The sequence below is a fragment of the Protopterus annectens genome, chromosome 6.part0 (genome assembly GCF_019279795.1).
Source record: "Protopterus annectens isolate FY-2018-M chromosome 6.part0, PAN1.0, whole genome shotgun sequence".
Taxonomy (NCBI): domain Eukaryota; kingdom Metazoa; phylum Chordata; order Ceratodontiformes; family Protopteridae; genus Protopterus; species Protopterus annectens.
In genome coordinates, this window is record NC_056737.1 from 1247527688 (window position 1) to 1247554075 (window position 26388).

The window sequence follows — 26388 nt, forward strand, 5'->3', positions numbered from 1 at the left end:
GCTTGGGCAGTCCATCCCAGTCAGAGCTTTAGGAGGGATCTCATTCCAAATGCCTTTGGCCAGGGTACACCTTGACTGGGAAGATGGAAAAGGAAGCCAGCAAGTAGGTGTGTTTGAGGATATTCCTGCAGACGTCTTGGTAAGGAATGATTTTGATAATCCAGTACCGTGTGTGCATGCAGTGACATGCAGTCAGGCTTGGAGACAAGCATGTGGGTCTGGTAGCCTGGGGGGGGGAGGGGGGGGGGCAGACAGATCACTCACATAAAGCCAGGACTGGTGATGTAGCTACTTCAGTGAAGGAGCTACCACGTAGCAGTGAAACTGAAGGTGAGACATAGCTGCTGGTGGGTACTGATGTTCCGTTGGACAGAGTGACTGCAAGGGCAGAGGTGAGTAGTAGTACCCAGGCTGACAGTGAGGAACCATTGTCAGAGGATACCAGACTTCTTCTGGAGTGGGAGCTAGGAAAAGTTATAAAGAGAGAGTTGAGACAGACTCAGCTGTCAGACCCTACATTACGAGGCTTGAGGGAGAGAGCTAGGGAGACACCTAATTCTCAAGGAAAAGGGGATTCTGTATACAGGGACAAAGGGTTACTGTATAGAGAGTGTACCCCTGAGGGAGGACTAGAAGGTGAGGTAATGTAGCAGTTGGTAGTGCCCAAATCCTACTGTCTGGCACTTCTAGCCATAGCCCATGACATTCCCTTTGCAGGTCGTATGGGCATAAAGTATACCAAGAGACAAATTATGCAGAACATTCATTGGCCTGGGATTTCCAGGGATGTAACAAGGTACTGCAGGACCTGTGAGCAGTGTCAAAAGGTAGGCAGGAGACAAGGTCAAAGCTCCTCTGATGCCTTTGCCTGTGATAGAGAAGCTGTTTCAGAAGATAGTTATGGATATTGTGGGACCTATGAGTGGCCCATGTTCCACAGGGAAGAAGTATATCCTAGTGGTAGTAGAATATGATATTAGATACCATGAGGAGGTGGCTGTGTCCTCCATCAAAGCAGAGAAGGTGGCAAATGCTTAGCTAGAGATTTTCAGCAGGGTAGGTTTCAAAAGAGAAATACTAACTGACAGAGGTGCCAATTTCATGTCAGGCAGGCTGGCTTGTCTCTGGGAGCACTGTGGGGTGAAGCACCTAAAGACACAACCCCCTACCACCTGCAGACTAATGGTCTTGTGGAGAGATTAAACTCTACACTAAAGACCATGCTACAGGCATTTGCAGACCATTTGAGAGAGAGTGGGACAAATATTTGCCTCATCTGTTGTTTACTTACAGAGGTGTACCCCAGGAATCCACGGGTTTTTCACACTTTGGGTTGCTGTATGGAGATAGGGTGAGGGAACCTCTAGATTTGATTCGTAATGAGTGGGAGAGTGAGTGTGAATCCTACAAGGAGTCTGTTGTGTCATATGTCTTAAACATCATGGCAAGGCTTAGGGAGTTCATGGGCATGACCCAGGAGAACCTAGCAGGAGCCCAACAGCAGAAAGCAGTCTGGTATGACAGGAATATTTGAGACAGACAGTATGCTGTAGGGCAGCAGCTGATTGTTCTCATTCCTGTCAGACACAATAAACTGCAGGCAGCTTGGGAGGGACCCTTCAAGTTGGTCAGGAAGGTAAGTGATGCTAACTACATGGTAGAACTGCTAGGCTGGAGGCCGGGGCACAAATTGTAACATGTTAACATGATGAAATCTTATCACGACAAGGAAGCCATTGTGCTGAGTATTTGCAGTAGGTGGCAGGAGGAATCTGAGGGGATCTATGGCTACAGGGAGCCAGTCAGAAAAATCCCAAGTTACTATGGTGGAGCCCATGGTTGCAGGCATATGATATGACAGTGTAACACTGTAATGGGGTCAACAATGAAAGGCAGATGGACTTTCAAGACAGGGAATGGGGTAACATATTCCCAGATAGGCTTATTTCTCTCAAGTCACATTTCTCAAGGGTCACTTGAAAAATTGGCTTGAGTCTTCAAAGGGGAGAGAGATGTTAAAATAGGAGGTGCAGCCAGCCATGCCAGGGAGAAGTAGGGCAGTGGATGTATGACTTGTGCAAGCATAGCTAGCTGAAAATTTGTAAATAATTGGATGTCATTTGTATATCAAACTGATTTTGTGAGGTTTGCTTGTGTTAATTGTGTTGAATGTATCGACAGTGGACCCTGCTGAAGTGAAGATAAATGTACATGTATTACTGTAGCTGAATTAAATGTCTATGTTTTAATACAGGACACTAGCACAACAAGGGTTAACCAGCTGGCTTATTTTAAGAAAAATAAGGGAAATATAAATGAGCTGTTAAATCATTAAACACCTCCCCACAGTGCTGAGTAGGCCCAATGATGGTAGGTCTGGGAGCAGAACTTGAAAAGCAGATATTGTGGGCAACTAGAATCAGGTGACCAGATGAGGTCATTCTGCAAGTCATCTTGGAGATTATATTTTACAGGGAGTAATCTAAGAATATAGAGTATTCTGTTTGGGAGCCTGACTAGAAAGACTGCTCACGTATTTCATCTTCCCTTGCTCAAGTAAGTTATTAGGGAACAGTAAATTCTCTTAGATTCAGTCAGGAATATAGTGAAGCTTAGTTTAGAGATTGGCTTTCTTTATTTGTATGAATCTGTCCATCAATGTTGTTTTCAGTATTTTCTGTGATTTGAACTCTAGTTTACTGTGGATACGTATTTAGTATTTTCTTGTTCTTTTATTATTTATTATTAAATAAATTTAAACTTCTCATTGTGGCTGGTCTTTTTTAGAAAGTATTAATCTTAGAGAATACTTATATTTATTTGGTGACACTGTATGGGCCACTCCAGAAGGCCTAGCAGTCTTGGTGATCTGCTACCATTTGTATTAGTATTAATATTACACAGTATAGGTGGACATGCATTGTTAAGGGTCTTAGAGTAGCTGATTGTGGAATTTTTGGTGGCAGTGAATCTACCTTATAGTCTGGGCAAATTGTTACAGCAGGTAACCTGTGCCAGCCTTTCCCAGGTGTGTGTGTGTGTGTGTGTGTGTGTGTGTGTGTGTGTGTGTGTGTGTGTGTGTGTGTGTGTGTGTGTGTGTGTGTGTGTGTGTGTGTGTGTGTGTATATGTGTCAGCTGCTTGGAGCCGGGACACTAAGCAGTGGGTTTGGACACTCAGCTGAGGACCTAACCCTTTAGCTGTACCAATAGGGAGTCTTATTGGGGATCCGGAGGGTGACAGATAATAGAGACATCCATACCCTGGCTGTGTGCGTTCCCTGTTTGCTCTTAAGGGAAATTGTACTTGATGCAGAGAGGTCTGCATCTGAAAATACTGAGTATATCCATTTGTATTCCAAGTGCACGTCCCTCTCCAGTGTCAGTGGTGAGGATTCAGGCTCCCTGATTATTGGCCCAGCATGGGGATGACACATATTGGTGCCCATCATATATTGGTAGCAGTGGTGGTCACAGCTTCATGCCTTGCAAACCTCTCCAAGTAATCAATGTCACTTAAGTTTTGCATTACAGTGAAAGGACCTTGCCAGGCTGATTCTAACTTGTTTTGCTAAACAGGTGTGAACACCATTATCTTGTGTTTAGCTTTGTATTTGTTTATTAAGAAGCTGTGTCATTGTGCTGGACTTTCTGCTGCCTTTGGGTATGTGCTAGGTATATTGGTGCCAAAACCACCAGCACCAGAAGTTTAGTTATTAAATTTAAGATGTATTCCACAAGTGTCCTTTTGTGCAATCACATTGCTGTCCTGCCTGTCACAAATTAAATCAAAGGGCCCACTCACCCTGTGATCATAGTGTCTGAAAAAGTGAAAAAAAAAACTGTGGTTTCATGAAACACCACTACATATGCAAAGACGAAATGGGGCAAATACTTGTCTTCCTGCCATGAGAAATGGTCTATAAATACCCATAACATGTTTATGAGAGTAAAGGAGAGTAGGTCTCCTCCATCAGAGCATTTGTTTGTGGATGGTAGGGTGTGTTTTTCACCATGCAGCACTTCCTCCGATATTTCAGCAGGCCTGATGTAAAGTTAGCTGCACTGTCATTTAGCATCTCCTGGGAAAATCCCGTACTGCTGATCATCTTCAAAGAACATCTGGTACTTAGTGACGTAGTCCACTACCACAAAGATATACCTCTTACTGGTTGTGCTATGGCCAGGTTCCATTGCTTTCTTCTGGAATGGTTCCTTGATAAATGGCAATGGAGACACAGCAGCTTTGTCTCTGTCTCTTGTCTTGCCATCTTTTTGGTCCTGCTTATACATCTTGCAGTATCCTTTTACATCTTTTACAATGCCTGACTGTTAAAAATTTTGCAATAGCATCCCTTTCATATTCTTTGTGCCAAAATGTCTTGGCAAAAGGAGTGTAATGGGTTATGTCCAAAAGTGCTGTAAGATTGCTACCCACTGAGTCAATTCTCCCTCTAGCCCTCCCTTCAAGAGTCCACTCGCTGTCCCTTCTCCCAGTAAACTGACTGTCTGGCCTTGTGGATTAGGACTGTCATTGACTCCCTCACTCATGTTCTGCAAAGTTGAGTCTGAGAACTGATACTGTATTAACTCTCTTTCCCTTTGTAATCCTCTCCATTTTCCCTTCTAACAGTAACTTTCCATAGCTGATTCTCAGATTTACAAATGCTAGTATAAGTCATTTCTTCCTCTGAAGGAACTTCTTGCAGAAGCAGTCCATTAACTTCTAACAGCTCTTACTGTGGGTCATAATCTTGACAAGCACCTAGGACATTTTCTGAAGAGGGCATATTGAAGATGTAGACCTTGGCTGGACCTTATCCCTGCTGTCTTTCCGACATGGTTGCCTGGATGCTTGGTTGTGTATAACATTATGTACACAGTATATTGTGTTATCTGTGTCATTAACAATTAGATCATCTGCTTGGGTATCATTAAGCACTGCCATCTGCTTATCTGCCTGCTGCCTCTTCAGGCCAAATTAATCTTGGCCAATGATACATGAAAAGGTATCCCTCCTAAACACGTACTTGAATTAGGTTGCCCAAGAAGGTAATGTTTCTGTCTGATGGCTGCAGGCTTAACATTAGTTATATTTGTTTCATTACCCATTTAAGTAACAGTTTCTGTACTATTTACCAGGTGAGGGTACAGGCCCTTGTGATAATCTGGCACAACAACAATTGTCCACCACTGCACTGATATTTTTATTAGCTTGCTCATGTGGCTTTTGTTGCCACGCTTCATACAGTGGACTTCGGAATGTAATTAACCATGCTGGTTACACTGGAAACATTTTACTCCAGTAACATGTCATGTACTTGAGACAGTTTAATTCGTTTGCTTCTGCTACCTGCTATGAAAGTTTATAGTGTGCCCTTGGTTTCCTTTATACCCATGTGTAGTACTAAGTTGTGCCCTGTTGACTAGACAGAGAGGTCACATTTTTTCCAGTTTCCACAGAAGTGTTATACAAGAAACTTGCTAACTTGACTCAAGACCTTAGTAAAGTACTGACTCTTTGTTTCTTTCTTCTGGCATTTCAAACTTAGCAGCTCGATATCCACTCACCCACCTATGAGAGTAAGTGCTTATTTGTACAACATATGCACCCAGACTTTACTCTGCCTTTTTTTATGCTGTGTGATATTTGTTTCTGTAAGCTTTAGAAGTCAGATTAAAATTCAACTAAACAATGTTTAACTTGGTCACAATTCCAACAATCCATGCTTGACATTTTGACAACAGCATGCATTGTTTTACTGGGGAATCGTCAAGTTAGAACCTCCACCCCCCCACCATTGCCCTTGGTAAATTTGGTGTTGATTATATACCTTTGCAGATGATCAAATAAACCTATCAGAGCTATTGCCCTATTCATACTGAGATAACAATTTGGTTTCGACTTGGACATGTGGGTTCTGCTTTCCCCTTTCATTTATTGAACATCTTTGATGAAAGAACCAGCATCTCCCTTTCATGTTGGCACTAGTTTTCTTTTTCTTTTGCTCTGACAAAGTTATGTTGACACTTCTTTTCCTCCTCTGTAACTTGCTTTTTCCCTCCTTCTCTTTGGGCTCATTTTTGTTCCATCTCCAGCTTTAGTATCTTTGTTTCCGTCTGGGCTCTGCGGTCACCTGGGGATGACCCAAGTTGCTCTGCTGCATGCTATACACCACTACCTGTTTCTTGAAAGTTTTTAATACAGTTTATTTCAGCTACACGCAAGGCTGCTATCATATCCTCTTTGGGCACAACAGCTTATGAAATTCCCTTGGTTTTACAATTTTGATTCAGCTGTGATGCTGAATTTTTTGGTTCCCCACAGAACTCATTTCTCAATAGTGTAAGTAAAATATAAAAATAAACTACTATGCATGACATGCTGCCGTACATTTACCCTGTGAATGCAGGGATATGATTGCGCTTTGGTGACGAAAACTGCAGTCATAGGCTATAGAAATCCAGTTTACAGGATTCCACCACTGCCATCAATTAATATCAACTAATATGTATTGAACAGGCATGTAATTCCACCTGCTACCACTAGTTAATATGAGATGGACAAGGACTGTGTTTACCTTCCACACCATTGCCTTCAAACTTCCTCTGAAATGGAAACGGGAAACATCAGTATGGGGTTTGAATCCCACAATGGTTACTTGTTAAAATGCAAAGGGCATTTAGCCTTAAGGTTACATAGTAAAAATGCACTATTGCATTGGGTTATAGCCAACACCTACATCTGAAAAGCTGCACACTGTACAGCTACAGATCAGAGTTACTGTGACTGCCTCATCAGGATTTTGCACATCTGTGGCTGAGTTTGGCATCTTTCAATCTAGTCTTATTAAGAGTAATTGAAACTTGACCAGAATTGTTTAATTTACCATATATATCAGTATTTATCCATACACACACACACACACACACACACACACACACACACACACACACGCACATACGCACACACACACACACACACACACACACACACACACACACACACACACACACACACACACACACACACACACGGTCACAGAATATTTTTTAGAATTGGAATGGGTATTAAACTGTGACACTCCAGCACTAAATGTCGCCTTCCAAAGCCTTAAGATATGCTGCCACCAATCAGCCTTAAGATATGCTGCTACCAGTCCATCAAAACCAAAGAAAAAGAAACAAGAACTCACTTTACTGTTTACCTTAAAATAAGACAACTTTTAGATAAGCAAATTATAGCAATTAGCTCATAGCAGTCACCCTTCTCAGTGAGTAGAGGCTACATTTTTGTAGGTACATGTAAAACTCAGCAACCCCTTAATCATTAAATAAAACAATAATACGTATAAGCACTCAGAGTTGAATAATGAAATTCTTTTCCTAAAAATGCTTAAATTAAAACATTTATTTGTAAGGAAATATGCAAAATGTAAAGTAGACTTGAGCCAAAAAATTGAAAATAAAACATTCAAAAGACAGACAATGGTCAAAGAAAGGCTAAAATGTAAACTAGGAAATATCTGATTCTGACATTTAAGTCCAAGATATAATCTTCAGAGTCATTTAGTAGAACTCTGTCTCTAAGGATATCCTTCAGCAGTAACTCTTACAGCTTTTGTGCTTTTAGTAACTGTTAGCTGTCTGAATTAGCAGTCAACTCCCTCAGGTTTTATTCCCCTGACAGGATTTTCTGTGTTACAGTTTGAATTTAAGTAATGCCTTTCTTGTTTTCACAGTTATATATCCAAGCTGGTGAATTGTAAGATTCAGCAAACTAGAGCCTTAATAACATCATGTGACTTAAACAACAAAGTGAGACCTGCACCGCAGATACACACTGTTACAAATAAAAGGTTTTGTTTCAGTTTTTTAAAGCTGTAACACATTTGTTTGCATAGCAGCAAATGCAAAGTTGGATACCTTTTTACTTATTTTATTTTACGTATTACACCATTGTATAACTTTTCTCAACTTTATATTTTTGTAATAAAGCTTTAATACAACTACTTATTCATGCTTCTTTGAAAGAACAGTAGCAAAATGATCTCACAAATGCAGTAAATCAAAACACATGATTTATAAACCATCCACCTTGTCTACATACTGGCCAGAGTTTTATCAGCAGTCCTTCATATTCCCATTGAAGTTTTTAACTGGTTCTTTGCCAATGTACCAGAGTCTGTGTAAATGTGTAATGCAGTCACACAGATACAGCACTGCTACACGTCTCCTTTATTTTGTCTAAAGGCTTCAAGTAGTTTGAATATAGTATCGGTGTTAAGAGTTACATCCACTGTTATCATTTTTAAAATTCTTTTCCAAGTGGACTGGAAGGTTCTTATTAACATATGCTAATCTTTTTCCTCCAACAGATGTCTCCATTCTCATCCTTTTGCACACTTAACCTTAAAATGTGGGTGATGAGATCTTTTACACTGTGGGTCAATACACATTATGGACCTACAGTTACAGAATTCAATCATTTAGTATCTCGGAGCAACTGTTTCATCTATTTTGTGTATAGCAGGCTGTTTAACAGTAACAAAACAGATTGCAGCTAAGGGCCTCCACTATGTAAAGGTGTTTACTGTGTCTGATTAGAAGGATATCCAGGGTGATCAGAAATCATTCCTGTAGGGCTGCTGCAGCTTTGACAGCTTTCCTTTGAGGAGCTTCTGCCATGGACATAAGTGAGAGCCTGCAGTGATCTTTGGTTCACTAGATATTATAAAATGAATATCTGTTGCACTTTAAGACAGGTTTGCTGATGTTCCTTCCATTTGTATTTGTAACCTGTTTTTTCCCATAAGTAGTGATTACTGAACTTGTACAAATGATTAAAAGCAGAAACATACCTGCTATTAGTAAGGAGAAACATGCAGTTTGTTTATTTGGTATCTGAAAAACAGTAACAGTGTTTGTTGCAAACTCTAACCTGCATCTCATCTAACTACAGTTCTAACTGGGTTTATAAGCAGAAACATACTTGGTACTTGTAAGCAGAAATATGCAGTTGTTTGTTTATTTGGTATTTGAAAAGCTGAAGCACAGTGTTTGTTACACATTCTAACCAGTGTCTTACCTAAATATGGTGCTACTTAACCTTTCATACTTAGTACAGTGTTAAATGTGTCTATTATGATCTGCCTAGACACTGTTTCCTATTCTTTGTGATTCTTTACTCTTCCCGGGGCATTTATCTCCGTACCTACTTATTGTACCATTTCCCGTACCCACTCACTTCTGATAATCCCTCCATCCCTCTCTGACTAATATCCTCTACTCTCCCACTTGTCTCCTTTTCTCCTAGAATTGTACTATTCACTTTCTGCTCACACTCTTTTTTTTCTCTTTGCAGTTTGCTCGGGCCATCCACAAGCCTCGGGATTGCACACACCCCCCCACCTTCAGTTCTGAAGCAAATTTTCAGCAAAAGCTCAAATCAGCCCTGAGAAATCTCTAGTTTCATACACAGGCCTTCTATTCAAATTAATTATTAGGTGAATGTCATTGAATTGTTTTTAACAATTTTCTCTTATTTTGTGACTATCATTGTGAGGTGAGCACAGCTCCATTGAGCCCCATTCAGCTTCTAACTTGGAGAGCTTTAATGAAGTCAGCCACTAGGTAGGAATATATTCTACTAATTGTACGAGTTCCTTATTCCCTCTGTATAGAAACAGGTGAGCTCCAGAGTCTAAAGTTAAAACTATTCCAAATCAAACATTTAGTTCAGTCCCAATTTCTTTAGCTGTACCCATCCTTAAAGAGCTTGTTAGCAACATTTAGTTTCTGTAAGCTGAAAAGCTCTAACATAGTGTATTGTCTTACTTACATTTGCTGGCTCCTGATTGTTTTTTTCCTTTTCTTTTTGGACTCCCTCCTGCTGGGGTTACTCTGCAACCAGTTCTAGCCAACCAATCTCACAATGATAATTGCAATCCCCCCTCCTGTGAGCCATTCTCATAGAAGGCTATATCAATACCCACTCCTCTGGGAGTCATCTTTAAAATGTAGTAAGGCAAATAACTTACATTCCCATTATAAACTAACGTTTTACTTAATTGTTGTATAAATCTTGTGGTCCGGTTTAGCCCCACTCTGCATGCCCTTGCTGCGCTCGGGCTCATCCCACCCTGCCCCCTATTCCCACCTGCCCCCAGTACTGTTAAATTTATACTATCCTAGCCACTCCCCCTGCTTCTTCCTCCCAACCAGCATCTCACACATCACCAAGTGGCCCTCCCTCTCTACAACCCAGCTTTTCTCCTTCCTTTCCTGCCAAATCCTGGTTGAAAACTGTGCCCTATAATGGCCAGGCCCCTTGCTGTGCTAGCATCAACAAAACCACTAGTATTTTCTCTACTCCCCCTGATGCTCATCCTTAATCTTCTTACCGCCTTTGAAAACCAGTTCCACCATGGATTCCACTGCCCAAAATGTCAAACTACCACCCCAGATTTCTCTTACAAGTTTGCTCACCTAACTATCCCCCGCACATCCAAACCCTCATCCTCTTTACCTCATCACCCAACTAAAACCTTAAAATCTAATCCAGAGGACAAGCACTATCTAAGACTTGTTCATAAGTTTCTAAAGCTCATAATCAGATTTCAGTATAACCTTGTTATAGATGGTGACATCCATCCCAACCCTGGCCCGTTTCCACCTGATGACAGTAGTGCCTACACCACCAACCCCAACAATAAACTACCCCTTAACAGTCCTGCAAACACTCTCCCGACATTTCACTTGAGCATCCAAAGTATAAATAATAAAATCCCCAACCTGCATGCCCTCTTAGCAGTTCATTCTCCAGACATAATGTGTCTTACAGAAACCTGGCTTAAACCTACTACTGCCAATAATGAGGTGGGGTCCATATGACTTCATCGACAAGTCATAATATCGACATTCAGTACTCCGACACGAAATCACCGACAGATGAAATAATCGAAATTTCACTTCACCGACATTCACTAGTCTGACAACGAAGCAGTCACTAAGTAAATGCCCCTAACCACTGCACAAACCTCCTACACGTACTAAACCATGGTAGTCATGGATAGGTAAATGCAAACTCTGTTACAGACATTGAATAAACATGTCCTGGTTGTCAGGGAACGGAGAGGCGGTGTACCACCACTGTCAGTAATGCAATTATTTATCTGGGCTCCATTCTAGGTCCTCTACTCTCTTCTGTCTTCATCAGCAATCTTCATACTGCCATCCCTGATGCAACCTGCATTCAATATGCAGACAATCCTACCCTGATCTGTACGGCCTCCTCCCCTTTAGACCTGTAAACCTTAATACAAAACACATTTAACACGTTGAAAATTGGTTCTCTAATCACCATCTGTTGTTAAATCCCAAAAAACTAAACTGCTCCTCTTTGCCCCCACCAGTAGATCCACCCCATTTTCCTTCTCCATAACACCCAGCAACGGTTCCTCTATCTCTCCAAATGACCATACTAAGCCTTTAGGAGTAATAGTGAACAATAATCTCAACTTTGATCTGCATATCAATAAAACTATAAAAACCATTAATAAAAAGGTTGGCTCATTATATAGTAGCAAACCTTTTCTAACTCCATTAGCTAGGTCTGCAATCGCCTGCTCATGCCTGCTCTCTGCCATTCTATATGCCTCCCCCATACTCTCTAATTTGAGTAAAACTGCACTCAGTGAGCTCTCTCACTGCTACAACCATATCGCCAGGTTTGCCATAGGCTCAACATATAGGACACGTCACTGTCAACACCTCAGTCTTCTCTGCTAGAACTGCCTAGCCTACTTCTGTTCAATCAGCTTATAGTAGCACACAAAATTCTGTACCACCCTGAAAATACTCCGGCACTCAAAAATATCATAAAGCCATACAGTAATTCAAGGCAACTACGATCATCCAATAAACTGTTGGTCCAAACCCACAAAGCCATTATCTCAGCTGGCAACACCCTGTTTGCCAGCATCGTTGGTAAAACTTGGAATTCACTTCCATCTAACCTTACCCTCGAACCTTCTTAAGTCTCTTCAAAAAAGGCCTCAGACAGTATTTTAAAGAGCACTGGCTTTGTCCCTGTACTAACCCTGATTAATCACTACTTATTCAATACCTTATTTAAATTAATATTGTATGCATCTCTTGCTCATAATAGCTTGCTGCAACCTGTTGTTTTTGTATACTATTACATACTGTGTATATTGTGAGTACCTACTAGAGGGCTTTGTAAATATGTTTGACTTGTATCTGTTATGTTTTATCTGTGTTATCTGGAGCTTTTCTTCCCGGGCCTCCAGTGAAAATGGACATATATCCAGTTGGACTATCCCGGTCAACAAATGTAAAATAAGTTGTTGTTGTATCTTTCGGCTTTTCCCGGTTAGGGGATGCCACAGCAGAACTCCGGTCCGCTAATGATTGGCAGTAGATTTTTACGTACCGAGTTGTCAGCCCTGTCGCACAACCTTCAACGAAGGTACGCCCATTCATGCATGTCTCCACACAGAAGATGCTTTAACTGAGAATCGAACAGGACAACGTCTTAATGTGAGGCGACAACGCTACCGCAGCACCACCACCGCAGTTAACAAATGTAAAATAAGTAAATAAATAAAAATCTGTAATATATTTGTGTGAGGTATTCATTATGACATTTCTATCTTTTTGGTATTAGCTTCCCATCTTTTCCATATATTGTTACTTTTGCTGAATTCATTTTTTGGTGACTGCTAGTGTTGTATTGTTCTTGCATGGATGTTATGATATAAGGGTTTTTGGGCCTTTCATGAATAAAATGAGCCAAGAGGTAGTTGTTGCTTCTGTCTGTATGAAGTTAGTAGAAGCTTATGTTTGTCCTTTGCAGACAAAGCAAGTCTGCTGTTCTGGTTTGCTGACGATCTGCTCTGCTGGCAGTAAAGTTATACTTTGCTGCAAGAGTCTGATGAACAGTAGTTTCTTAATGCCTGAACAACTGCTTGTCTTGAGTTAGTGAAAAGTCTCAATACTAATAATCGAAAAACTGGAACAGGAGCAATAAAATAGCATTTTATTGAGGCAAAGCAAAAGAACTAAAAAATAAACGCCCCACAGAACAACTCATGCATTTTCGTCCGAGTACCTCCCAGACTTCAGATGAAGTCTGGGAGGTACTCGGATGAAAACGTATGAGTTGTTCTGTGGAGCGTTTATTTTTTTAGTTGTTTTGCCTTGCCTCAATAAAACTCTGTCTCATTGCTCCTGTTACAGTTTTTCAATTATTTGTTTTTTATAGGTTCATAGGTTCATAGGTTCATACTAGGCTATCTGCCCAAGGGCATTTATAAGCCTAGCCCATAGTTATTTGGCTTTCGCCACCCCTTTAGTTTGAATAAAACTATGCCTATTATTTTGCTGTGCCTCTGTCAAGCAGTGACACTGAAGTAATCCCTGGGGTATATCTGCGATCTCCCATCCATTGGTCAAGATTCCTCTTGAACAAGGCCAGCGAGGTGCTCTGCCTCACATGTACCGGGATTTTGTTCCACAGCATAGGGAGTCTCTGGGTGATGAATCTGTCCCTCCAGCACGTTCTATTAATAACCGTGTCAAGGTTTAAGTCTCCCGCCCTTGTGGTTCTGAGGGATCTAGATTTTTTGAGGTGAAGCATATTCATCAAATCTGGGTTTGACATGGCCGTATATGTCAGGCACAGGTCACCTCTGAGCAAGCGGTATGAGACTGAATAGAGCTGGAGTTCTTTCATTCGGGCAGCATAAGACATATTTTTGAGACCCTTTATCCTTTTGGTGAGGAACGTTTGGGGCCTTTCCAGCTGCTGCAGGTGTCGGGTCAGATACATTCCGAATGGGGCATTGTACTCAATCATAGGTCTAATGAGTGATGAGTACAGGGAGACGATGACCTCCCTTGATCTAGATGTGAATCCCTTCATGATCAGGTGGGCAATGTAGAAGGTTTTCCTAACTACTTTAGCAACATGAGTGTCAAACGAAAGGCTACTGTCAACCTGGGTCCCCAGATCCCTGATGACTTCTTCTGTGCTCAGTGGATTGCCACCTATATGGTAGCTAGGGTAACCTTGTTTTTCCCGAAGGGTATGACTATGCATTTCTTGGCATTTAACTTTAGGCCATGGCTCTGGCACCAGTTATCCGCTTCTGTGAGGCCCTTCTGAAGGATATCTGTGTCAGATGTGTTTTCGACTATGGCGCCCAGTTTGCAGTCATCTGCAAACTTTGTCAGCCATAACCCTCCTGTGTTTGCTTGTACTTCAGAAAAGTAGATGCTGAACAAGAGTGGACCCAGGACTGAGCCCTGTGGGACACCACTTGTGACAGGCTTTGAGTCTGACATGGCTCCAGCAACTCTGACCCTGTGGGTTCTGTCACTTAGCCAGTTTGCAACCCATCTTGTGATGTATGGGTTTACATTCAAGCTGATGAGTTTTTCGATGATACCTGAGTGGGTATTGTGTCGAAGGCCTTTGCCAGGTCAAGGTAGGCTGTATGGACTGCCTTTCCTCATCAATGGCCTTGGTGACTGTCTCGAAAAAGTCAACCAAGTTTAAAAGGCATGATCTGCCTTTGACAAAGCCAAACTGGGTTGGATCCAAAGTCTGCAAGTTCCCTATGTCTTTATTTATGAGTTCCATTATGATCCTCTCCATGGCTTTGCAGATAAGGCTTGTCAAGCTAATGGGACGGTAATTTCCAGGGTCGGTGGAGGCACCGCCTTGTGAAGTGGGACCACAGTCGCCGCGGCGCCACTCCTTGGGTACGTATCCTGAGGTGAGGCTAAGATTAAACAGCTGTCCTAACTGCGGGTTTAATTCCTCATTGAGTTCGTGGAGCACACAGCCGGGGACACCATCCGGTCCCATGGATGCTGTGTTTTATGCTTTGGAGAGAGCAGTTCTCACCTGGGCGTTGGAGATGTTTGGGGGCTACAATCCTCTGGTATAGATATCTCTCCTTTGGGGGAGTTTGCACTGAACCTGTCAGCCAGTATGTTGGCAATGTGTGCAGGTTCAGTAATCTTCACATCATTTTGAACTAATTCTGAGCATATCTGGGAGTTTCCTCCTAGGTTTCTAACATAGCTAAAGAAGGCCTTATGATTGTCTTTGAGTCCTTGGCGATTTCTCTCTCAAAATTTGCCTTGGATGATTTTATGAGAGCTCTTAGTTTTTACTTATAATGATCAAAGGTGTCTTACCTTTCAAGGATTTTGCTCTATCTTGTAGTAGCTTCCTCCTTTTGTTGTAGAGCTTGTTTATGGCTGGGGTCCACCAGACTGGACGCTTGCCTTTGGTACAAAGAGTCTTAGTTTTGTTTGGGATTGCCTGATCCATGCAGTCCTGTAGGTGCTGGTAGAAGGCATTTGTAAGTGATTCAGCGGTTTGAGTAATGTTTACCACTGGCTCAGGGGCCTTAAAGGAGACCACACTAGTTTTTAGAAGTGTGAAATCAGCTTTTGAGAAGATTTTCACTGTGGTCTTTTTTATTTCAGGTGGGGGCGGGATGAGGACCTCCAGCGAGATTAGTTTATGATCTGATCTCACCAGTGAGGGGTATACTTCCGGTGTTGAACATTGTGATCCCATGTTCGTGATGATGAGATCAAGTATGTTTTCTCCTCTTGTGGGGATGGTGACTAGTTGTTCCATGGCATTTGAGTTTATGAACTCCAGGAACCTTTGGGCTAGAGTGTTTGGGCTTGAGTAGTGTTCCTAGTCTATATTAGGGTAGTTGAAGTCACCTAGTATGATGGTGTTTGGAGATACATTTATCCCTCCAATGTTTTAGGAAGGCCATGTGAGGTTCCTGAGTTTGAGAGGGTGGCCTGTAACATGCTACAAATTGCAGAGCAGTCTTGCCTATGGTTAATTGCACCTGGATGGTCTCCGATGCATCGTGCGTTGCCACCAACCTTGAGGTGTGGGTGTCCTTTATGAATATGGACACCCCTCCTTTCTTGGTGTTGTCCGGATTTTGGGGCGAACACATGATATGAGGTGAAACCTGATAGTGCTGGGGTGCTCTCAGGAGCCTTGAACCAGGTTTCTGTCACAGCACAGACATCGATGTTCTCCATACTGAGAAGGGCCTCGAGTCGTGCATCTTGAGATTGAGACTTCTGGCATTGAGCAGCATTACCCTTAGTTTTTTCCTTTTTGTATTCTAGGGTGGTAGGTTTAGAATTTGAGCCTTGCCTAAAAAGGCACTATGGGGTGGCAAGAGCCTTTGCCAATATCCGGAAGCCTAGGGGTGTCAGGTGCAAGCTGTCCCTTGAAGCAGCATGGCTTGTCCAGCATGTCATCCCAGGCAGACAGACATTGGATCCCTTTGAATGACACCAGAATTTAAGCCAATTATTAAAGCTGATCATCTTATCACTGTATTGTGGCATCATTCTAGGTGAAGGTAGGATACTGCTCAAGGTCAGGGTCATACCTGCCTGGGCTACATAATCAGAGAGCTCCTCAATGTCTCTTTTCATGTAGTCCAAGGAGGTACGTCTCAGGTCGTTGACACCAGCGTGGACAATGACTGAGTCGTACTTGTACCTGCTGTTGAGAGACCTGAGTGCTTGCGTTATGTGGCGGATTCTAGCGCCCGACAGGCAGCTTACTGTGACCTTCTCCTTACTCAGTCTGGTGAGCGGGACGTCAGTGTGTCTGACTATGGAGTCACCTATGACAAGTATGTTTGGTGTTGTATTTGGCCTTAAGGGCAGTGACTGCTTTGCACACTGATTTTGTTGTTTATGTGTTGTTTGTGTGGTGTATTGAGTTTGCAGTTGCTTGGGTGTCTGCTTTGGAGGCCTCTGCTGTTTAGGTAAATTTTACTCAGAGCCTCCAAGTATGTCTTAGTGTGTTTATGTGTTTGATTCAGTGGTGTGGTTGAGTTATGTGAGACTGGTATTGTGGTGTGTGTAGTTGCCTTCTCCTCCTGCCTGGTCTTGCCAGTCCTGAGTTGAGAGAGCTCAGCCTCCAGTCTGGCTAAATAGCTGCATCTCTCACAAGTGTTAGTGTTACGTGGGAGGAGGAGAGGGTTGTCCGTGTACATGAGGCAATTGTAACATTGTCTCAGAATTCCCAGATTCACCAACTGGGCAGGAGAGGACGCCAGCATCTGACCCTTCGACATGCTAGAAAGAATTATGAGTTGGTATGAGACAGAAAAGTAGTGGGCTTAGCAGGGAAGTGGGCACTCCTGGGGGGTTTTGCTAGTGAGAGATTTGTATAATAAGAGTGCTTGACCTGCAAAGAGAATGCTTATAAGACAAGGGATATGCTTATAAGACAAGTGCTGAGCTTTTTGAGAAGAAAAAGCTATTTGGAACAAGTGCTGCACTTTTTAGTGTAGGTGTAAACTGTTTAGGTTCCTAACAGAGCAGTTCTAAGGGAAAAATTGAAGAACAGACTTTCTGGAGCCAGAAAGAGTTTAACCTTGTTTAACCGGCACTGCCCGATGCTGCTCTAGTGGCAACTCCGCGCTAAATCGCTCTAAAGCACGTTAAAGCGTGCTTGATAGCAGGGGCTGGAAAGAAGCAGGAATAGACCCAAAAGGGACAATAAAACTACAGTTTCAAGTCAGTAACCACCTCTACGGGGGGCAGGGAAGCTGCTCAATGTTATTCACTGCCACTGATCAACAAAGACCCTCCTTCAGCCCAAGCAAAAATGGCCTCACAGAAACTTTCAAACAGTTCAGGGACAGCAAGCCTGTAACTGAACTTTTTTAACTCTCAGAAAAGTGGGAAAAAAGCAAGATTTTTTTTTTTTTTTTTTTTACAGAGATAGCAGAGGTTCACAAGTAATATCAAGTTATAACAGTGCAGTAAATGACCCCACACAAGAGTGCTAGGTCAAGGACAGAAAATATGCAAGTTTTAAGAAAAAAACGATTTAAAATTAAGTGCAAACAGGAAATTCAGTTTTTTCTACTGGAACCGTTGGTGTTTGTGACAGGTTTGTTGTCTCACTATTAATCTGACACCAGCCAGAGTGTTGTGCATTGTATGCATGATTTTGCTTTTTTTAATTGTACCAAGAATAAATATTTGTCTGTTCCAAAGTTTTTGGCATAATTCATAGTTCTTTAGGTTCTTAGTAGGCAGGTGGTCTGGCTGACTATATAGAACTGATCCATACAATACCTAGAGTTTAGTTGGTGTGTTTGTCATCTTGCCGGTTGTGGGCCATGCTTATCGCAGAGTAAATCTGTGGTTACCATTCTAGTCATCAAGACAGAATTTGAAGACTTGAAGGAAACCAGTGTGTTACATGTGGTGCTTAAGCATGGAAGCATGGATGTGAGAGGGTATTTTATGGAAGAAGATTTAAATAAAAGTGAACTTAAATGGCAGTTAAAATTCAGCGCTACTAGCCATCCAGAACTAATTGATTCGGTGTCCACTAATTTAGTTTTCAAATTAAAACACTAGTACGTGTAATTGTTTAAGGTTTTTATTGAATGATTGATGGCATGTTTTTATTGGTTATTTTAATTCATGTGATGCACTGTAGTTTAATATTTAAATGATTGTTTCTAGTGTAGAATTAGTTCTGATGAAGTTCCTGAGAATTAGGAACAAAAGCACTCAACTATGTATTATTAAATGGAATTTTGATACAAAACTGTCAATGTTGTTGAATAGTACTACAGGATTCTTTAGTTTTGTCTCTGACTGTTTCTGTGAAATTGCTGGTTTGTTCCAGTGTTATTACATTGTTTGATATGAAGACAACTTGCTCGATAGGTAGGAGCATACTTTGGTGAGTAGCCTTTCGCTTCATGAGGTCTTGTTTATTTTGCAATGAAGTTTGGGGTCCTTGTAGTGAAAGTTTATATTATGAGCATTTCTGAGATGGAAGAGGAGTGGCAGGACAGGACCATTCATACTCTGGAAGACAAGGAAGAGATCACAATCACAGATGTTTATTTATTCTCCTGCAAAAATGTCTTGAATGTCTGCGTAATGTAATATGTATTTGCAAGGCATTGCATTTTTAGATTGTACTGTGTATCCCTGCTTGCTACAATAATTTTCATTCTTAATGTATTTGTTGTCATTTTGATTCAAATCAGGAAAGTGTATAAGTACAAAGAGCAGAGAATAAAATTCCTTATCAGTGTAATATGTTATATTTACTTTCAAAATATAATCTTATTTTTAATTTTCAGCTATATAACAATTGACAACTTCCAGAGAGGTATATTTAACTGGCCCATGAACTTTGGCTGGAAACCAATCCCTGCAGAAGTTATAAAAAAGGAGAATATAAAGGAACATGATCCCATAAAGTAAGTTATTAATGCACCAGTGAGTATTGGCTTTATTTTACATTTCACTTTAATAATTCCATATTAATTTAAACTGTCATTTTTTTTTTCCTTTTTAGGTGCCCTGTAATGGCAGGAGGACTATTTTCTATCGACCGGAAGTATTTCTATGAACTTGGAACTTACGATCCTGGTCTAGAAGTCTGGGGTGGAGAAAATTTAGAACTTTCCTTTAAGGTATGGGTATTTGCAATTTTTTGTCAGCCTCTTTAAAAAGCACACTCCCAACAGTGACTACTACAGTTACACATATTATTAGTCTCACTCGTATTTGAATACATTTGGACAATATTCAGCTCATATAATCCACCTTAAAAACACATTTGGTTGTTACTACCTGGTCTGTATGGCTTTGCAGTGTGACAGAAGACAGTCCAGCTTCCTCCCACCTGCTCACCCCATGAAGAACATCACCGGCCTGAAGAGCCGTCAGTGTAATGCTGTAACAGAAAGATGGTCATTCCTCCACCTATGTTCCTGCATCTGCTGTGATCCCAAACAGGAGACAGACTTGCATCCATCATTAATTACTTTATTAATCTTCCTTACACATTGGGCACATGTTGTACCCCATTATGTGCAAGTCCTTCAGATTGGCAAAGTGCAGCATAGCATGTACAAGCGGGGTCTGGGTAGACCAAACTTCTGGTGTGGTTTTAACAGTAGCACAGAGGGATGGAGCTCTGTCTGACTAACACCCAGATGACACAGTTTGTATTAATAGAATAGCCAGGCATGGTGAGTGGGAGGGAGTGACATTTGAATACCCCATGCGCAGGGAGGATTTCCAGTTTCCCATCGAGCAGGCATATCCTGTGGAGGAGAATGCAAAATGAATATGTCTGTTATTTGCCATAGACACACTATTGGAAATAGGAGAACTAACAATCTGATGTTGTTAATCTTCGTTCATTCCTTACTGATGGGTTATCGGTTCCGTTCTCGAAACCGAGCCGGCCATATATCAAGCTTGTGTCAGCCAAAAACTCTTGAGCCAAGGTCCTACCCAAAAGGCTCTGCTCCCTGTTACCTCAGATCTCATTTGCCAAGTTGCTGTACAGCCATGTCAAGCCACTCTCTTCAGCTAAGTGTATAATTTTTTGAAAGTTTATATCTTGTTTCTACTTTAAAGTTTTTCAAGCAGTTTCTTGTATTATTCTCCTACCCTATCGTATCCTTAAGACTCTCTCCCTTTAGTCTATTTCCCTTTATTATCCTTTTCTAACCTTTGGGGTAATTCTTCATTACCATTGTCGGTAATCCTTCTTCCTTCTCCTACCCTTTTGGGTAGCCTTTCCTCATCTTCTTGATACTGTTGTTCTTCTCCACATCATTATGTCGGATAAGAAAAGTAGTGTTGGGCAGTGTAAGGATTGCCGCCGTAAGTTACCGCTTTCCGATGGCCATGACTTGTGTGTCTATTGTTTGAATGTCTCCCACCTTACTGTGGATCCCCTGTGTGGGATTTGTAGAAATTTTTCAACCAGGACTCTTAACGAGAGAAAGAACAAGTTAATCATGAAAGGTCTTCTCAAATCTCCTTTCTGTGAGGCTATCTCTGGGTCGGAGGGCTCACCCACTCCTGCTAAACCCTGTAAGAGGCATTTTTCCTCTTCTTCATTGAGGTTGCTCACTTCATCTCCCTCTGGAGATTGCAGGGAGTCGACTCATAAGAAGGTGAAAATGACTACTACTTAGGCACTGCCACCTGTGACCCTTTCGGCTTCAAGCACGGCACCACCCCAGTTGATTCTTGCTCCAGTCATGTCCTCCTTATTGACACCAGCACCAGAGTTCCCAATGCAGACACTTATGGCTCCGACAGTCCCGTCGCAGCCCTTACCGACACTATCGATTCAGGTACACTTTCCTTCGGCACCGTTGGTGCAATCTTCTTTGGCTCCAAGTATGATGTTACTGTCCTCCGTGGTGCAGACACTTTCGGCACTGACATGCTCTTTGGTACAGTCCTTTTCGGCACTGTCATTGTTACCGGTGCAGACACCTTCCTCGATGGCACCGTACCCATCTGTGCAGACACTTGCTTTTACAGTGCAGACACCTTCGACTTCTATGGCACTGACGTCGTCAGCGCAGACTACTTTGACACCATTCTCTTCAGTGCAGAAATCCTTGGTTCCGGGCTCTGCACCTCTCAAATTAGCAAGGACTAAGTACTCTCATTCCTTGGATCCATTCGTTGATAGCCAATATAGTCCTTTTCTAGAAAGGCCAGAATCGCCCTCAGGTTTCTCTATGAGGTCAACCAGGAGCCTCTCTGAGCAAGATGTGTTGCGGTTTGTTGCCAGATGCTTGTGGCCAGAGGTCTCTCTCAACCATTGAAACCCACATTCCCTCCTTCAGGTAAACGTATATCTCCTCAAACTCCAACGTACACTCGTCCTTTGACTTCCAACCAAGTATCAAAGCCCATTACTCTGACAGCAGCTTCCCTCCCTCCGACCCCAATAGTGGATCTCATTTTGGAGCTGGAGTCGTCCTTGTGGTCCTCGGTGCCCTGGGCATCTGGCTCTTCTCAGGCCAGTGGCTGTGCCATGGGGGAGGGCATTCTTGGTTCCACACCAATTTTTTTATGGCATCCTCCAGGAATCCTCCCTCTCTCACACTTCACAGTCCTCTTGAGACTCCTAGTCTGGGGGTCGGCTTGTCGGGGGCGAGGTGTGACCCCAGTTCCGTGGTTGTCGTGCTCAATTCTGGACTCCCATCCCTCCTTGGGCAGGCCGGCCCTCCAGGCCATTGAGAGGGCGCTTGCCTCCGCTGGCAAACCCCACATGTTGGAGTCCTCTTCCCCCCTTTGTGCCGCAACTTTCACAAGCCACAACCTCTAGACACCATGCACAAGGGCCTCAGGTTTCTTCACCTCAGGAGACCCCCTCTTTGCAGTCTTCCCCAGAACCTTCCACTGAGGAAGTACCCCACAAAGCTTCATGCAAGAGGAAGCACATGGACTCCACTGAGGAGTCTTTGACCGAAGATACAGACTTTGATGACGGGGAAGGGTCCCCACGGTCACCCTCTGATGGTGTCCTTTGGTGAAATCCTCGAGATCATTAGACAGAGGGGTGACTGGAAGTCCTCTAATCCTTCCTCAGAGGAATCCATATTCCTGCAGGCCTTTTGTGCCTGGCCCCCTAAATCCTGGGTTACCCTGCCAGCCGATGAGCTTGTCTAGCTCATCGTCCAGTGCGCATAGAAGGCTCCTGACACCCTGGAAGCGATATTGTGGAGGCCTGATAAAATCTTATCGCCCCCAGCTGAGCATCCCCATTGGTCAAGAGGTCTTCCAGTAGATGCCATGGTGGTGGCGGCTGCAACTAAGAAAGACTTGGCAGAAGAGAGCCAAACTGTCCATCTGCCCAACCAGAAGTCCCAGGCGATAGACAGACTAGGGAAGCATGTGTTTGCTTCATCGACCTTCAAGGTAAGGTCTTTGAACTATTTGCCACACTTTACAAGGCTCCAGAGGGACTTTATCAACCAACTCTTTGAAACCTTGACAGGAGCTGCTTCTGATGAGGTCTGTGACAACGTAGTTCTCAGATAGCCACCCTACAGTCTATTTCCAATTCTTCCATGCATCTTATTTCTCACACACTGGAAGGAGCGGCTAGAGCGGCAGGCACGGATATAGTCACCAGACGATATGCCTGGATGTGCCTTTGTGACTTTGTGGACTCCTTTAAGGATTCCTTCATGAACACCCCCATCAAGGCCGCTTCTTTGTTTTGCCCTAAAGTTAAAGATACACTGACAAGGTGCAAACAAGTTGGCAAGACCCTATCTGCTGGTGGTGTCAGACACTCCACTCCACTCCTCAATGATTCTACTTCAGAAATCAGAGGAGCGGGAAGATGCGGCACAGGAAATCACAGGGCTCTTTCCATGACGCACATGCCGAGTTCTCCCCTAGAGGCAGAGGGGGAAATTCCAATGGAAGATGCCCCTTTTGAGGCAGAGGAGGTCTACGAAACCAGGGTTCCAGAGTTCTTTCTCTGGCTAACCCTATCAGCACTCCTGAAGCGTTGCCTGACTGCTCACCTCTGGAAGCGGTCGGGGGTAATTTTTCCTTGTATCCTGCTGCCTGGCAAAACATAACCACTGACTCTTGGGTACAACGGATAATATCCAGAGGCTATTGCATCCCCTTCCATCTTTGTCCAACCTCATCCAGAGTATTACCCGATGTTCCACCCAGTCAAAGGGAAGCAGCAGCACACGACATCCAAAAGCTGCTACAAAAAAGAGTCATCCAAATTGTCCTCCCAGACCATATAAGATCCGTTTTTTACATAAGGTTCTTTTTAGTGCCAAAAAAGACAGGGGACTGGAGACCAATTCTGGATCTCAGCACACTGTACAAATTTGTAAAAACAGAGAAATTCCGGATGGCCACAGTTCAGTCTGGAAGAAGACGATTGGATGTGCTCTGTAGATCTTCAGGATGCGTATTACAACATAAAAATGGACAAATGCTCAAGAAGATACCTCCACTTCCGCATAGGAGCCAGTCACTATCAATTTTGAGCACTGCCCTTTGGTCTCTCTACAGCCCCCAGAATGTTCACCAAATGCATGGCAGTGGTTATCGCTCACTTGCGACTTCAAGGATTCCAGATGTTTCCATATCTAGATGACTGGCTCCTCACCGCGCCCACCAAACGTCTACTGGAAGAAGCCCTGCACTATGCTCGCCTCACAACACAACACCTGGGAATTACTATAAACTGGGAGAAGCCCTACACGACCCCAGCCCATTCCTTGGAATTCATTGGGGTACTGTTGGACATGAAAAGTTGCACAGCATCTCTTCTGGACCACAGGCTTCAAAGAATAAGGCAACAGGTTCTGTCACCACAAATCTTCCACTTGATCTATACTCCAACTCTTGGGTTCAATGGCAGCCTCAATCACCATTGTTCCTCTAGCCAGATTCCACATGAGGCTCCTTCAGTGGTTACTTCTCACTCATTGGTACCCTGTACAACATCCTTTCTCTTTTCAGATAAGTGTAACTCAGAGATACAGGCAAGATTTACTCTGGTGGACGAATTGAAATCCCCAACAATGGTCTCGCCCCTTCAGGACCCATCAGCCAAAAGCCAAGGTGACCACGGATACCTCCCTGATGGGGGTGGGGGGGCTATGTCAGGGAAACTCGGTCCAAGGCACCTGGTCGGAGACAGAGGCCCTTTTGCATATCAATGTCCTGGAACTGAGGGCGGTGCTACTAGCATTGCAAGCATTTCATTCCATCCTTCCGTCAGGGACTATTACGATCCAATCAGACAACATGTCAGTGGTCTGGTACATCAACAAGCAAGGGGGCACCAGATCTTAACCGTTATGCCAAGAGGCCTTGAGAATATGGAAATGGGCGATAGCTTCCAACCGCTTTCTAATTGCAATGCACATTCCCGGGAGCTCCAACATGATGGCGGACAAATTGAGCAGGTGCTTTCTACAACCTCATGAGTGGTCCCTCAACTCTGTGATAAAGGCAAAAATCTTCAGCTGCTGGGGCCAGCCTTGCTGCGATCTATTCACCTCCCCAACCAACTTCAAGTGCAGCAACTATTTTGCCCTGATTCCCCCCTCACTGTCCCAGTCCCAGTCACTAAGAGACAGTCTAGTCCATGCTTGGCCTTCAGGTCTACTTTATGCTTGTCCTCCTCTCCCCCCTCATCTCTCAATTTCTGAAGAAAGCACGGTAGTTGAAAAGCAAAATGATCCTCATTGCTCCATATTGGCCTCGACAAGTCTGGTTCCCCTTCCTCTGGCCTCACCTGCTAGATCAACCATAGCATCTCAGTCCATCCCCAACATTGATCTCCCATCCGCAGGGGCTGACTCACCCCAGTCTAACAACTCTGAAGCTGACAGCTTGGTTTCTCCACTTCCAGTGATTGCCAGGCAGGAAAACCTCTCGTCCCCAGTGCGCAATATTCTTATTGCATCTCATAAATCGTCCACCAGACTAATCTATCTCAATAAATGGAAAATGTTTTCTCTATGGGCAGGGAATAAACAGTTTGACCCCTTGTCAGCCCCAGTTTTGGTAGTTTTGGATTACTTATCACACCTTTTCCACTCTGGGGTGTCTGCCTCTACTATTCGTGTGCATTTAGCTGCCATTTCGAATTTCCACATTCGTTTTCAGGATTCTTCGCTCATGTCACATAGATTCTGTAAAACTTTCTTGAAGGGGGTTCTTCACCTAAAACCTCCCTTTAGAGAACCAGAACAACCTTAGGATTTGGCCTTGGTCCTGCAAGCCCTAACAGCTCATCCCTTTGAACCTGCATCTTCATGTGATTTAAAATATCTCTCGTGGAAAACTTGTTTCTAATTGCAATCACATCGGCCAGGCGCTTGTCAGAACTTCAAGCCTTATACATCAAACCTCGTTATCTTACCTTCCATAAGGATAGGGTATCACTGAGAACTAATTCTTCCTTTTTACCAAAAGTGGTGTCAGAGTAGTCTATCAACCAATCTGTTGATCTTCCAGTATTTTCTCCTAACCACTCTAACAGGGGAGAGTATTGCCTGCACTCCTTGGGTGTTCATAGGGAAATACGATTTTATCTGGACAGAACAAAATCTACCAGTAAATCAGACCAATTATTTCTGGCTTTTTCTGGACCAAGACTAGGTCATCCTGTCACAAAAGTTACATTGGCTTTGTGGTTGAGAAATTGCATTACCTTTAGCTACAACAAGAACAATGTCACCTTGCCTCACAGAGTGAAAGCAAGGTCTACGGTAACTTCAGCAGCTTTTCATGCTAAGGCTTCCCTCAATGATATTTGCTAAGCTGCGACTTGGGCCAAACCTCATAACTTTATTCTTCATTATAAATTGGATTTGGCCTCCAAAGGTAGAGGTTCTTTTGGCTCCATTGTGCTCAGGAATGTCCTTTCATGAGGGCCACCCAGGGATAAAGGTAGCTGGGGACTCTGTCCCTTCAGTAAGGAATGAACGAAGATTAACAACATCAGATAAAGAAGTT

The 26388-nt window shown here is 43.0% G+C and overlaps 1 protein-coding gene across 1 annotated transcript in view; it reads left to right on the forward strand.

Annotated features, from left to right (window-relative positions):
* Positions 1 to 26388, forward strand: part of GALNT5 (polypeptide N-acetylgalactosaminyltransferase 5) — a 512523-nt gene that overhangs the window by 300227 nt on the left and 185908 nt on the right. The window contains exons 5-6 of the mRNA XM_044074838.1: positions 19200 to 19319; positions 19418 to 19535. Of these exons, the coding sequence (XP_043930773.1) occupies positions 19200 to 19319; positions 19418 to 19535 (238 nt within the window). The remainder of the gene's footprint in view (positions 1 to 19199; positions 19320 to 19417; positions 19536 to 26388) is intronic.